The sequence below is a fragment of the Hippocampus guttulatus genome, chromosome 12 (genome assembly GCF_054856545.1).
Source record: "Hippocampus guttulatus isolate MCC_2025c chromosome 12, RoL_Hgut_1.0, whole genome shotgun sequence".
Lineage (NCBI taxonomy): Eukaryota > Metazoa > Chordata > Actinopteri > Syngnathiformes > Syngnathidae > Hippocampus > Hippocampus guttulatus.
Window position 1 is genome coordinate 2,089,675 of NC_141272.1, and position 15,523 is coordinate 2,105,197.

At 46.6% G+C, this 15,523-nt stretch overlaps 1 protein-coding gene across 1 annotated transcript in view; it reads left to right on the forward strand.

The window, feature by feature from the left end:
- Positions 1 to 642: 642 nt before the first annotated feature.
- The window catches only part of LOC147196924 (LHFPL tetraspan subfamily member 6 protein), a 38,069-nt gene continuing 23,188 nt past the window's right edge, over positions 643 to 15,523 (forward strand). Inside the window, exons 1-2 of the mRNA XM_086126323.1 lie at positions 643 to 976; positions 1,740 to 2,224. Coding sequence (XP_085982449.1) covers positions 1,840 to 2,224 — 385 coding nt within the window. The 5' untranslated portion in view covers positions 643 to 976; positions 1,740 to 1,839. The remainder of the gene's footprint in view (positions 977 to 1,739; positions 2,225 to 15,523) is intronic.

Below are 15,523 nucleotides of genomic sequence, written 5' to 3' on the forward strand. Positions count from 1 at the left end.
TAATGATTTTATCCATCCATCCATCTTCTACCGCAGCAGCTTTAGCAGGGAAGCCCAGACTTCCCTCTCCCTAGCTACTTCTTCCAACTCTCCCGAGGCGTTCCCAGGCCAGCTGGGTGACATAGTCTCTCCAGCGTGTCCTGGGTCGTCCTCGGGGTCTCCTCCCGGTGGGACATGCCCGGAACACCTCACCAAGCAGGTGTTCAGGAGGCATCCGAATCAGATGCCCAAGCCACCTCATCTGGCTCCTCTCGATGTGGAGGACACTTTCAATTTTGCAAAAATACATTCAATTAATCCAGATAATCCAAAACAGATTACCATTCCTGAATTGATTTCTATTTTTTAATCTGCAAGTGGCCACATGCTGAGTTAATCTGAACCCAAAATTTTGCTGGTATTTCTATTCAATCCAAATGACTAGATGGATTGTTTATTAATAATATATAATGCTGTGACATAACAGAGAGGTAATCCACTGTGCTTTATACAAAGAAGATTGAAGTATTAAGGATACAATGCCGCAATAACGGCAACGCCGTTCTTTTGAACAAAACAAGGGTGGGAATGGAGACCAAAAGTGCATTTCACGAAGTGTCCTTGAACGCCTCGTGGCGCGTTCAGTGACCGCTCGTTGCGGCGGGCCCGGCCCCTGGGTGGGGATTAGCGTGATTGATGGTCACATCGAGAGGCGCGTACGTTCGCTCGCTCCCCCGCTATCTCCGCGCATTTGTCACTCGGTCCTGCGTCTCTTCCCCACGCGAACACGCAGCCGTGCATTTTAATCGGTCACCCGCTCGTCGTCCGACGTATCGATGAGGACGAAGTGACCTGTGCAAATCTTCGAAGGAATTTCTTTTTTTTCTTTCTTTTTTCCGTGGATTGTGGAAAAGTTTCCAGCGACAGCAGCTGGAGTCCGCGGCTGGGGAAGAAGCCGCTGCGAGAGGCGCACTTGATTCCGGAGCTCTCGCAATATGTAAGCCGAAAGAAGTCTTTTTCAAATCTTTATTATTAACATTCCAACGGTGTGAGCACTGCGATAAATCAGCGCTGAATCACTTCCCGCAGGGGATGGTATGTGTGTGTGCGTGTGTGTGTGCGTTGCGCGGCAGCTCGAAGAGAACGTCCACTTAATACATTGTAAACTGTTTTTTTTTAATGCAACTTTCAGGTCAACAAACATCTTATTTTCGTTTTGCGAACACTGGAGAGAATGTTGGAATATTTCAAGTTGTGCTTTCACGGCGGATTGTTTTGAGTTTACCAAGCTTGCTTGCACTCATAAAGTGAATGTGTGAACAATAATGGTGACGTTTCTTTAGAATTGATGGCAGAGAAGGAGAATATCGGAAATTGTTGGGTACTATTCTAATACGTATTGAATGCAAGAGCGGAAGTATCAATATTAAAAATAAATATAACCGCGGAGAAATACTTTTTTGAAAGCCTGACAAAAAGTAACACACACACACACACACACATAAATAAGTACAAGTATATTTTATCTGATGTTCATTTCGTAAACGTAGCCGAGAGAGAGGGAGGGCTGCGCTGCTGTGGGAGTGCTCACAGCCAAATTTAATCTTGGCCAATTAAAGCATCTCATCACATTCCCTGTAAATGTCACATACTTAAGTCTTGACATGGCGGAGCACATACCTGCACTGTGAAGTCGGCACTTGGATCCGGTCGCGTAGAGAAGCCATATAAAACTGCTTTTTTCTCCTTCTCGCTGTCAGGAGGTGAAGACGTCTCACCTAAGCGACGCGCCATCTTCCCTCAACGCCTCCCTCCCGCAACTCGGTCCCGGCACCAGTTTGCCCTTGCGTCTGACCCCGCATGGCGTCCAGTCTGACGTGCGCCGGCGCGGTGTGGGCGCTGCTGTCCCTGCTGTGCGCCGCCGCGTCCTGCGTGGGCTTCTTCATGCCCTACTGGCTCCTGGGCATGCAGATGGACAAGCCGGTGTCTTTCGGGACCTTCCGTCGCTGTTCGTACCCCGTGCGCGATGAGGAGCGCCAGGCCACCGTCATGCTGGAGCAGTGCGGCCGTTACGCCTCCTTCCACGGCATCCCCAGCCTGGAGTGGCGCATCTGCACGCTGGTGACGGGCGTGGGCTGCGGCCTCCTCCTCTTGGTGGCGCTGACCGCTCTAATGGGCTGCTGCATCTCCGAGCTCATCTCGCGTACGATTGGTCGCGTGGCCGGGGGCATTCAGTTCGTCGGAGGTAAGTGTGTAGGGATCGAGACACTTTGAATTGTTTTTCTCCGATGCTGGCGGAAGAAACGGAAAGGAAATTCTATTTGGAAATTTTTGGACAAAAGCGTTGGGACTCAGTCATTGATGACTGGGCATGTACAGTAGACTGACCAATGACAAGTGACATGTCCAACCAATCAAAGGTGCGCCTTGGTCAGTCTACGTTTCAGTCATCCCTTGAAGCCTCAGTGATTGGTCTATCGGTCTGCGTAAAATGTCTTTCATTCCACATACCACCAGTGATGGGGGGTTTTTTTTCACCTTTCATTCGTCAGTCTACACATCAGTCATTATAAGTAGCACCGGTGTTGATTGATAACAGACCATTGACATGCGATCGATCACTGCTGCTAAGTCTAATGATTGACATGTTGACTAAATACTGACTGAGTTGCATACCTGTCAACTTTTCGGAGCGCCAACCTGTATAAACTACCAAAAAAAATCCTTATAAAGAGCAAAAAATCCTTATAACATACCAAAGAGTTTTATGTGTCAAAATAACGGCAGAAAAAACCCCACAAAATGTTCAATGATATTTATTGTAGATCTCCATAATACAATGTCTGGTTAATGTCTAATCATCATTCTACTTAGTGGCATTACTGTGTTCAGAGTTGTATTCCTTCGTTACTTTTTTCACCAACGGAAATTTTCAGAATCCGTATGATTTGTGCGATACGGCCATATACGTAAGATTCACCACAAAATCCGTATGAACTATGGCTAAACCGTATGAGTTGACAGGTATGGAGTTGTGGACTGACAAATGACAGACATTTAGATAGGCCAATGACTGGCATGTGGAGTGACCAATGCCCACCTGTAGACTGACCATTGTGTTTGTAAAAAAATATACATATATATTAAATCCCAATCACAGTATTGAGTTTAAAAAAAATCGCAATGATCTTATTTTCCCAAATTGTCGAGTCCTCTTGTGTACTATTGCGCCATGAATGACATGTAGACGCACCAATGCGCTGAGTTTCGCTCGCATCGCGTGCCTCAAAAGCAGCTGACTTGTCACTCGCTGTGTTTTTTTCGCCGCTATGTGCATGTGCCGCAGACGTGCCGGCCTGGCGCTCGTTCAAAAATGTTGTTTAGACTTCAAGTGGTGTGCAGAAGCGTCATGTGGGAAAGCAAGACCACGCCCGCGCCTTCGGAGGCCTCACTTGAGCTCTCCTGCCATGAAAGCATCTTTTTTTGCCAGTTTGATCATTGCCCGCCCGCTCCTGCGTGCGCTTTTGTTGACGTCTGTCGGGCGTCTTCATGCACGCGTGTGCCAGCGGCACCCGAGGGCCGGCCTTCAGCCAGGGCTTTGTGGCCTACTTTAAGATGCCGAAAGCCCTCTCATTAACCGGGCGACGCTGGCATTCTTGCGGCGGGCCAGCGCTGCTATTTGCAATCCCCGTCGCGCTGCTCGGCTTGGAAAAGTGACAGCCGGGCAGGTTGCGGGCGGATTTGACGGAGCCTGCGGATGGGGATGAGGATAAGGACCACCGTTTAAAAAAAAAAAAGACTTGCTTGCATCACCCGAGCGCAACAACAAATCACACTCTTGACTCAGTAACATGAAATAGCAAAAGGAGTAGGTGACACGATTGCGTTGATTGACATGCGGACTGACCAATGAAAAGCGCTCACGCCGAAGAAAATGGCGGACGAGGCGCCGGTCAGACTGCTTTAGACAAGGGTTGAACTACTTTTGTTTGTGAACTGTTTTCATTGTAGTTAGCTCTTTTTATCCTTTTTAATTCAGTTGGTTTTAATTCATTTTTAGAAGCAGGTTTGTTAGTTTTGATGAGTTTTTTGAAAATGCTTGATTTTAGTTGACAACAGTAGCATAATACGGACCACGCAAGCTCATGAATGATGATTGACAAGAGACAAAAACAGTGCTACAATTGCAGTTCGTTTTATAAAGGTACGATGTTTCAGTCGATTTTAATTATTATTATTATTTTTTTTAAACTTAAACGAAAATGTTTTTTCAACTCTAATAACCTTGCTGTAGATGAGAAAAGTAAATGAAATGGAACCTCGCTTTCATGTGAGGAAAGCTCGTTTCAAGATCAAAACTTGCTATTTTCAGTGAGCGGATTAAAAAAAAAAAAAGCAATTTGCCGCTCTTCTTTTTTTTTTTTTTTTTTGCAAATTTTCCTAAATCCAGTCACGCTCGATGGCCGAATGGTTCCAGTACAAAAGTGCGAGTTGGGTGGGGGTGTGGGAGTGGGGTGATGGCGGCGAGTGCGCTCAGATCTTTGAAAAGCAGATGTCTCACAAGGGCTAATTGGAAGTGACACAATCGGGAAGCTTGGCATTGTGCTGGCGCAGACGCGGAGGATGCCGGGAAAGCCGACGATTGGAACGCTCTGTGCGATGAGAACGGCTGTGGGACAGTTTGCGTGGGTGGCGTTGAAGAAAAGATCATTTCAATTTTTTTTTTTTTGTATCCAATCTCATTAATACAATGAGAGCTATTGTTGCCAATGTTGTTGTTTTGCGCCGCGGCTCTTTTTCTTTTCACTATTGACGCAAAGGCCAAAATGTACCATTGAGTGTGTTCCGCCTCGCCGATCAAAACTCCAATGACAGACTTAAAAAAGATTCCTGACATGGATTAGGTTGTTAGGGATTTGGATCCGCTGGCTCCCCCCCCCCCCCCCCCCCCTTCGTAGTTCTCCCCATCCAGCCTGGCCTCATTGGGAGCTTTTTTTCCCACCCCCCGTGGCTTCTTTAATTGTGTCCTGTTTGTGTCTCTACTCTCTATTTGCTTCTAATGACTAAACTTGAGTGCAGTGTCAGGAAGTGTTAGGAGGAAAGGTGGCAAAATGCTTGCACTGCTCAAATGTGACCAGCAGGGGCGCTGCTGCTCCTGCCTCTCCTTCATCGTGGAGGGCCGGGCTCGAGCCATCCGCGCACAACTCGATCCATAAATCATATGGCGATGATGAAGGCGAACGTGTCGGCTGACCAATAAGAACTCATTTATGTAATCGACCAATCGCCGGACCGTTTCTAGTGATTGACACGAAGACAGGCCATCGGTGACGTAACCAACCAATTACTACCGCTGCGTGGATGGACTCAATGAAGCAAATTAGGAAGACGCTAACTCCGAAATCGGAGGGGATTGCTTCAATTGAGGCTTTAGGAAACAGATGGCGCTTGAGGAGTTTTGTGGAGGCACCCGTTGGCGCTGGGTTTTAGCATAGATGAACGAGACGTAAAACAAAAAGTGTGCTATGGGAGGGTTTTTAAAGGGCTGCTTGAGTCATTGAGATGGCTGCAAGCCAATCAGCTGCATTTTAAAAGAGAGTAAGAAGCTACTTGAAAAATAGTGGAGGAGCGCCAGCATCACTGCGGTCCACCTTGAAATCGGTTTTGTGGTGGCAGAAGTACTCACATTCTATATTCCCTATTTTGACAACGTCTGAGGAGGAAAAAGCACAGATAGAGCGGTTACAAAAAGTCTACACACCCCTCTTCAAAGTCCCGGTTTTTGTGCCCCCACCCAAAAAAGGGGGGAACGAAGATAAATCATTTCAAAACGACTAGAACAGCTGAACTTTATTTTGGTTGGGCACCACTACTTTAAACGCTCACCAAAGAGGTTGAAAACGTCACAAATACAAACTACAGATATCGACTTGCAATTACTGGTAACAAAAGTCAAGTTGTGAGAAAATAAATATTCAGTTACCTTCAAAGTATTTGTAGTTTTTCCATTTTCCGACCACTAGTTTTCAGGCCTCCATTAAAAAAAAAAAAAAAAAGTGTTGTGTTGTGTCAAGGCGGCTTGCATTTTACACAGCCGCAGCGTCCTTGAAGCCCAAATGACAGGCTATGACAGGATGCAGACAGGAAGTTGTGTGACATACACCTCCCGCAGCCATGTAAAAAAAAAAAAAGGAGTTTGGAGCCACATATTTATGTATGCGGCGTAAATTTTGGGTTGTAACTCTAATTTTGTCTCTCTGGGGAAAATTGAGAGCCCCCACCAGGCGGGCAAGGAGGATTTATTATAGATGAGAGGCATTTAATGTGTATTAAATTACATGTGACCGCCGGGTTGTGACGGTTCCCGCATGAAATACGAGCAGCGGACGTGGCGTCGCGCGTGCGTGCGACATTTTGTCACACAGGAGACGCTAATGTGGTCTTATCTTGTGGGTTTGCAGCCCTCATTGGTTACGTTTCCAATTTTGGGGCAAGTTTTGCATCCCAATGGGCATCGGATGTCAATGACAGCATCGATATGGCATCAGGATCCGTGCAGACACGTCGGCACGTCACAGATGGAACGCCTACATTGTGCCTTGCACGCTCTCGTTGCCGAGGGCTCTTTGGCACGCCAAAACCTTGTCCTGTTTTTCACGGCATACCGGCACAGCCGGCCTCTTTTGTCCTTGTGCGAGCGCTTCCAGCTGGAGGGCGCCAGTGGCGTTCCGACGCCCCCGAGCATCCTAACGTGCATTCAGTCCTTTTCGATAAAGAGCGTATCGTTCCTACCTTTTGCCAAGCCACCCTTCTCTTAGTTACTGTCGCTAAGACGGACGAGCTCGTAGGAACTCAATTTGACCTTCTTGTACTCAACTGACGACGCATTTTGTGCTCAATTTGTTGCTCGCCAACACAGAGTTTGAACCCCCGCCAAGGTTAGAATGTCATCAGCGGGTTTTAATGGAGATCCAAAGCAACTGGAAGAGTCACAGAAAGGCATCAGGAACGGACATCCTTGGAAATGTTTCTGAATCAAACGCCTGTCGTGAATTTTGTCATTCAACTCCTTGTTAGAGGATGGCACGGTGTGCACCGGAAATGTTGACATTCAAACGTTGAGAGAAGGTCAAATGAAGTTCGCCCGGAAAGGCTGGAGCCCATTTTAGTCTGACCCTGATGATTTCATCAAGCCCAACGTCACCAACGATTGGTTAGAAGCGTATCAAACGGATGCAAGATGATTGCTCGTTCAAACAGATTGCTGAGCAGTTGCCCGATACAAAGTGCAACCAAGAGAGCTTCCTTGTTTACGCGGCTAGCAACATCGCGTTAGCATGGAAGCGCCGATCGAACATTCATAGCGCGACGTTAGCATTTTGAGCTAACCGCAGCATTATTTTATGGCTAGCACTTTGGAGCACTTGACGACTACCTCACCCTCAATTTGACGAAAGAATATTCAGCGTTTATTTCACCCTAATTAACCGCACACCGCAGTCGACTACACATTCAATAGTGCAACGCCGGAGTTAGTGTTAGGACCTCTGTCTGTGCTGCGCTGTGATCCCGCCTCCTCTCCTCTTCGTGAGAGACGAGTAAATACACTCTGAGGTGCCGCGTTCTTATATCGACAAACACTTGTATCATTTGTATTCCTCCTCACCGCTGATGTGATGATGATGGAGCGCTTGGCCTCATCGTCCATGCGCGCGTGAGAGGGAAAAAAAGCGATGAGACAGCGGCAGAGCCCAGAGCCAAAGAGAGAGCGAGAGCGCCCGTCCCGCGGACTTCTAAGTAGAGCTTTTTGGCAACATTTCCTGACTCGCTCAGGGTTATAAAGTGGACGCCGCTTCCGTTTAGAGATGGATGATGGCCCCGGCGGGCCCTGCGCAGTCCTGTTCTACCCTGTACTGCAGTGGCTCTCAAACTGGTCCCTGATCTCCCACGGGGGTCTCTGAGCTGGATCATGCAGGTCTGATAAAAGGCACTTCCTACGGGGTACATGTAGTAGTTCTGTTTATTTGCCGTTCGGGATAACAGAGGATCCTAATCACAGGGATGGCAATGGCTAGTGATGAAAAAAGCGGAAAGGGGCGTGGCCTGGACGGGGCGACCAATCACAACAAGTAAGACATCATACACGTCCAATCGCAGGGCTGTTTACAATCGGAAGATGGAAAGACTGATCGGGAGAGCTCGTGAAAACTCGACGATAAGGTACCTGACCCCCCCCTAAAATTTTCTCAACGGATTTAGACGATTCACAAAAACGATCAATTTAAGAAATAAAACGGTGGATTTCCGCGTATCCGCGGAAAATTGCCATCCCTGTAATCAAACTTCTCCCCCTGTAAGAAATCCATGGACCCAAAAAGTTATTTTTCTTTTCAGAGCAGTTTTACAAATCAAAGACTTCATTTGAGGAGCAATTTTCTAAATTTGTGGAGCGTTTTTTTTTTTTTTTTGCAGGTCAATCCCAGGAACCCAATAACAAGACAATGATATTTTTTTTGGTATAATGAACAGTTTTTTGATTGCATTCTGTATTGCAGAAAATGTTTTTTCTCTAGAAGCAAAGCTATATCGATTTAAAAAAAAGTTGAGCTCTCCTCCCTGTAAAATGGACTCAATCATTTAACCACGAAACGCGCTAGCTGCTAACTAAGTTAACTTAGCAATTAGCTTGTCTTCTCCATCTTTTCTTGTCATCCCTTTATAAGAACGGTAATTATCACAAAAGTGTCTTATTTCACCGGCAATGATTCCTGACTTCGGAGTGACTCCGCCACGAGTTTCGCCGCAGCAGTAGCCAGCCGAAGTTTGTTGCTAGCTAGCGGGTGCAGCATCTGTCGCGCCCAACTGCTCGAGCTCTTGCTCCACTTTTAACGCGTGTATGTGAGCTCAGTGACTTTCACAGCATCCTGTCCTTCTTTGAGCTTCCACAGTGTGATTCCCGATGGCCTTTGCGCTATTTCACCCCCCACTTTGTCTTCACATTGAGGCGCTGTCCAGTCACCCAGAGAGGACTCGGATGCAGACAGAGAGAGAGGGGGGGAAGCTTGCCATCAACGGGGATTTACTCATGTCAAACAGGAAGTCTGAGGGAACCAAATAGCTGACAGAAGTGTTATTTCAAGCGGGTCCTCTCTTAAGTCTGTCTGGACCGACTGATGCCCACGTGGAAACAAGACGGACAGGCTCATGAACGTCTGAGGACGCCGTTAAAGCGCAAATACTAGCCCGACCCACAACTTATGAGTCAATCCAATTTTTTTTTCCTCACAAAATGAAATTCATTGGTGAGGCAAGCAAACCGAACATAATTCACACATTACTTAGGATCGTTGTGGCCTCGAGCCATACGTCAAGCGATTTGTAGCCTTGCGCTCGGTTTAACGATGATAAATGAGACGGTTTGTTGAACGTGTTTGCGAGGTATGACGGCTAATTCGAAACATGCGCCTTAGTCGAAGATGGTGATCCCCAATCGGTGAGTCGCCGACAACTAGTCAATAGTGATGATGATGAGAAGAATAATTCAAGCTGGGGGCAGCGATAAATGAGCCTTCAGACTCCCGACAAGGCGAGGCAAGGCAGCTTTATTTCTCTCGCGCGTTTCATACAGCGGGCAACTCAATGTGCTTCACACGGGCAAAGACGCAACACCTCAAAGCATTTACAAACGGAACCATTCAGGACATGCAGAAACAAAGCAGAAGAGTAGGCAAAAGAAAAAAAACATTTGGGCAAGTTAGCGTCGGCCATCCGTCTGTCGAGGATACCGGCTTCCGATTGGGGGCTCGTTTGGGCCAATGGTGTCAAATTTGTTTTCATTCCAGGCCGGATCGTAGTTATGGTTGCCTGCGTGGGGCCGCTCATACGAGCCAAACTACATAAAGATATCCTCGTGGTTCAGTACATCATTCGGTTGTAAAATCGCGCTTCTTTCATATTGTGTACACGAAGGGAATAAAATGGAAAACACGCCGCTACGGTTTTGCGTAAACAGAACCAGAATTAATGCTTCATTTGGAATGAATCATCAACAGGATCAGTCTGAGGAAATTGAATTATTAGTTTGTGTACTTGTTCGGGAAATGAAGCAGACAAGCGCAACCGTTGGAATTATATGAGTTATTGTGCTATAAAAACACTAATAATGGCATTTGTTATTGCTTTAGCTTCATCTAAAGAGCCCGGGAGTGGCATTTTAAATGCCAGAGGTAATTTCATGTGTTCATCATAATTTTTGTTTTTTTAAAGGCGTCTTATTAATATTCACATCGTCGTGGTGCCACTGAAAATGAGTTTACAAATGAGATGTTGTGGCAACAGTAGGCGGCCACTCATGTTATCCTTTAGCCGGAAGCTGTGCTGCGGTGCGGTGGCTTACGGACACGTGACTGGACCACGAGGCGCATCTCGCCCCTTTGCTAATACTACAGTATATGTTCTCCGCAGAACCCATAAGAATCGCCTGATCGTATTCCGGTGCGGAACCTTGCCGCCGCATTTGACTGTTAGCGTTTTTATTGCTCGTTTTGTCAAGGAAAAATCGCAACCCAATTTCGTGAGCGAGATAAACCGGATCTGGTGCGTGGAGAGCCTCGAGTCCGACACCGGTCGCGGCAAAACACGGTTAGCGCGTCCGCAGCCTATTCCCTTCTGACTTGATGTAAACTTCCCTTTTCAGACTGAATAACGGCTGCGACAAGCAGGCCGGCATCAAGTTGTGACAGGCGTTGTTCCTTCATGAGGAATACCGCGCGGGGCGCTTGACAACATCTACATTTTTCATCTTCCATATCCATGTAATATTCATGCGTTAATATTTCATTCTCGAGGCCCACTGCGCTCGGTTGTTTATTGCTTCTTTGCTAAGAGACCAAAAGTGTACAAAAAAACCGCTCAACCAGTGTGGGTGAAATTGTTTCCATGCGTGGGGTCTTCAACTTGAAAGTAGCCCGCTAACTTGGATTGTGCCATAATCTATATCTTAGTAAGAAGAGGGATGAGAATGAGCCATTGAGGAAAAAAGAAAAGTAATTGTCGGATTGGAATTTGGCCATATGTGCTGTCTCATTTGGACCAAAGAAGATTTGACAGTTCATTCGGAGCGAAGCAAGGATCGCCCAGATGAGGTCCAGATACGGAGTAATCATTGCCCCTTTTTACAGTCTCGGAGGGGCCATTCCTTCAGCGCGACAGTTAATTATACCCCCGGTATTCCCGGCCAGGGGTGGAATGTGAGGGTCGGTGCTGCTTTTGTGCTCGGGTCAAATAGCGGGCCGGCGAAATGGAAGACGGGCTCAGCGGGGTTCTGCAAATATCGTGGGACGTTTAACCCCCAAACACGGTCGGATTCGTTTTAGCATGGCTGATTTTTTTTTGTTTTCTTTTTCGACTGTCAATTACGGTTAGATGAAATGGCTGAGCTCCCGTCGGAAGTATTAAGTGGGAAAATGATGCTCGGCGAGGCCGCGGTACTGTGGTGACTCTGTTGACGCTTAGACAAATCCAAGTTTGAGACGAAAGCAGAGGCTTTTAAAAGTCATCAACAGAGAATTCCATTTTACTGCATGAGGTGCGACGTTAGCCGTCCACCGGTGGAGTTTCTGGCATACGTCGGGAGTATAATTCAGCCTCAAGGTTCGGAGTCTGCCGATGGCTCAGCTCACGATCACATCGTTTGTTTGGACTATTGACTGGATTTTCACATGTGCCCGTCGGCGGCGCGCCCGAGAGGAATTCTGAGTCTGCCGGCGCTTCCGCAGCGCATGCTGAGAGGCCAATGACTCACTCACAGTAGCTCGCGCGTCCTGAGGAATGCTGGGAATTCGGGGTCGAGATATTGGACGCCCCCCCCCCCCACCCCCGCACCCACATTTCCTGCGCGCGGGGATTGCAATGAGCTCTCTTGCACAGATTTCTATTTCACGGCGGTGCCAGGTTGCTTTTTTTTTTTGTTATCTTGAACAACATCCTGACGTCTATATTTAGCTCAAAAGCGTTGTTTAGAGAGCCTTACGAGTTCATCCCGAGGAGTGACGCCGGCATCTCCGACTCGTTATTTGAAGCTGCATCAAAGACACCTCGGCGCTGTAATAAGTGCAACGTGAATCCTGTCATTAGCGCTCAGTGACAACCTTTGTCATTGTGCCGCACGGCGTTTATTTCTCAGGCGAGGAAAAGAGCGACAGGCTGAGCGAGTCGAGGGTATTTTTTGTGAGAAGGAGCTCTCTGGCGCGGGATCCCGGCTTTTGCGTATTCCTTTCCAGCTGGGTGGGCTCTTTCCATTTTAGCATCTGCTTTTTCTGCCTCACACGACCCAGAAGGAGGGCGGGTAAACAATCGAAGCCGTTCCCCAAAGGTCCCGCAGTGGTCAGCGGTGTGTTGAAACATCACCGCCTGCCGCCTCCTGTTTATTTTTTTCCCTCATCGCGAAGCGCACCGGTGATGTGATGTCAAGTACAAAGGCTTTGTTATTGTACACCAGTAGATTCTTTTGGTATCTGTCCTGTGCAACTCAACTCATCCGTGCGGACTAGGGCGTAACACAAAGTGGGACGGGAAGTATATTCCCCGGTATTTCCTAGCATCTCATACTCGCCTCCTACACGTCTTCTAAAGCTAAGTCATGTGTTGATGTGCCCTACAATACCCGCCATAGCGTACCCCTTTGCAACACTCGGGGATCTATTTTCCCGCCCAGCGCAAGTGTAGCGCCAAGTGCAGCCGAACTGTGCGCACGGGTGGAGTTTTTCTTTGCCGCAGGTAGAAATGGGCGTTTGCGCCGTTGTGGGAGTGAAGACAGCCGACTTGATTCCTGGCCAATTGAAGCGACTCCTCTCGTTTTCTTGCTTTTTAAAAAAAAAAAAAAAAAAGAGCTCATCACTATTTTCAGTGTCTGCATTGGATGAAACAATGTGGCAAAAAAAAAAAAAAAGATGTCTCAACAAAGAGAAATCAACCGTGGATGAGATTTTGAGTGATTTGAGATTTTGGGGTCTCATAAGGCAGAAAAAGACAGTAGCAACATGGAGGAACTTGTAGCAGAGAGCATTAAGAACGACAAGAGATTCATTGACATATTATCCATGGCCTCATTTCAGAAAATTGTTTGATGGCGTTGGCTTCAAAAATGATTTGTGGGCAATGTGTTGTGTCCTGAGCCAGCCTGAAAACCAGCAGCTCCGAGCATTCAAAAATTCAACATCTAAAAAAAAACAAAAACACACATTCAGCTAAAGGTGTATTTGTGGCTAATTTAGCATTTTTGCATAACGAAAATTAGCCAAACTATAGAAACATGATTTGCTAACTAGCTCAAACACCGACATGTGACATGTTACTTAATAAGACAAAAACTATTTTGTGTGTCGCGGACACATTTTTTTTTAAACAAATAATACTTCTACTTTAGTAACGACCGTGAGTACTCCGAAGTACAACCACTCAGCGCGAAGCCTGCGGTACCTTGTCGACTGGCCCTCCACTGAACCCCAAAGAGGAATTAGAAGCAATTCAGCTGCGACAGCGAGACATAAACAAAAAGGAGTAAGAGAGAGACAAGAAAAAAAAAGTCACGTGAGAAGTTGAGCATTTACAAGCGGGGTGGTCGACTCAACAGATGAATTCCCAACATAATTCTTCAGCTTGGTTACAAAGTCCAACTCTGAAACGAAGAAGGGGCCTGTGGCTGCCAAGCACCAAGCGTGACTATAAACAGCACTTAAGACATCCTGCAGCCATATTTGTATACACCCGACAAGCCAGTGCCCAAATATGGACCTGTTGTGCATGGGCGGAAGATGTTTGAAAGCCGTGAAATGGGACTGAAACAGTTGATGCAAGAAGTAGAAAGCACGTGAAATAGCTCAGATCTTGGTTTGTCGGGCTTTTCTTGTCCCCCCGCATCAAGCCCTGCCGACAGTTATTGATGCCCGCACCCAAAATGTTCATCATTGGATATCAGTGGTGCTCAAACTTTTTAAAAACACAGATGGGAAAAAAAAAAAGGAGCTCTCCATCTACCAAGGTACGAGATAGCGTACAGTGGTACCTCTACTGACAAAATTAATTGGTTCTGGAAGAAATGTCTTCACTAGAAAAATTTGAAAGTAGAGACGCGTTTTCCATGTAAATGCCCTAATCCGTTCCAAGCCCCACCAAAATTCAGATGAAAATGTTTTCTAATGCGTAAAAATGCATCAAAATATGTAACAAATACATGTTACGATTAAATTATTGCACAATAAATGAGCGTTGTGCATCATGTAAAAAACAAAAAATAGAGTAAAGAATAAAAATGACGGCCATATGAGTTTGAACTGCGTCCTCGTCGTTTTTGTTGCCCTCTTCAGTTCATGTTCTCTCTGTGAAGTGTTTTTTGCCCGATTCAAGGATGTTTGCTTTTGTCGGCTTTTAACAATCCTTCGAAAATGTCCAAGGCAAACATCAGCATAGTGAGCAATCGCCCGACGGCTGAACACTTTTTCTGGGTGATTGACATTTACGCACGAACTAAAAATGTAAATTGTGAAAAGTGATTCACTGCGTTTTATTTCTGTCATGTCACGCAGTGTATTGTTCAGACTTTCGACACAGTGACTTGAGGGCATCGCCTGCACTATTTTGGAGCGCCGCGGCAGCGCAACTCTTAGTTATAGTTAGCGAAGCCAAAGCGGCGCTTGATTTAGTGTGATTGCAGCCCGTGTAATCACACGTTGCAGGTAGAGCGGGAGCTGGAGACGCCTCCTGTGTGTGCGCGGCGAGCAAACTGAACTGATTAAATGCGAATGCTTCTCTATCTTTTGGGGACGAGACGGGCTAATGGGAACACCAATCTTAAGGGGGGGGGATTGCAAACCTTCCACAGCGTCCATCTGTCTGCTTTGCGTTTTCCACCCCAAACAAAATCCATTCCTTGGAAGGAATAAAAGTTTTTTTCTTTTTTGCTTTTTTTTTTAGGACCTTGGCTCTTTAATCGCGTCGGCCGCGTACCGATTACCTCAGGCCCCGCGAGAGCCTCGTAAAGAAGCAATTCAAAGAAATCAAATCAAGCCCAAAATCATTTCGACCACAAATGTTCATAATCTGTCATCAGAAGATTTGTTTGCTCAAGTATGTGGTTAAAACGGCCCAAGCATTTTCTTTTCAATTTTCACTTGACTTTCCAATTATGCACCTGTGACGCCGATGGTCTTGTGTCTTGTAGTATTTGTGAGTTGAACGTGTGCTCTTCAGGGGCGTGGCCTTGTAAGTGACGTCACGAGCGGGAGTCAGAGTCGCTCCCTGCCAGTGTTGCCATTTTCTATTTGTGTTTTTGAATGTTTTTCCCGCTCAATAAACATCAGAAAGGGCATCGGTGACTGCGGCTCTCCTTACCCACAAGGAAGGGCAACACACCACTCCTCCTTTTTTTTTTTTCTTAACAAAACTCGCTTGCAACACACATGTTAGCCCGCGACGGCTTGTAACTTGAAAACCCCGTAAGCAAAGGTCGCACCGCATTGACCAGAAGCCATTTGGCTGATGTTTG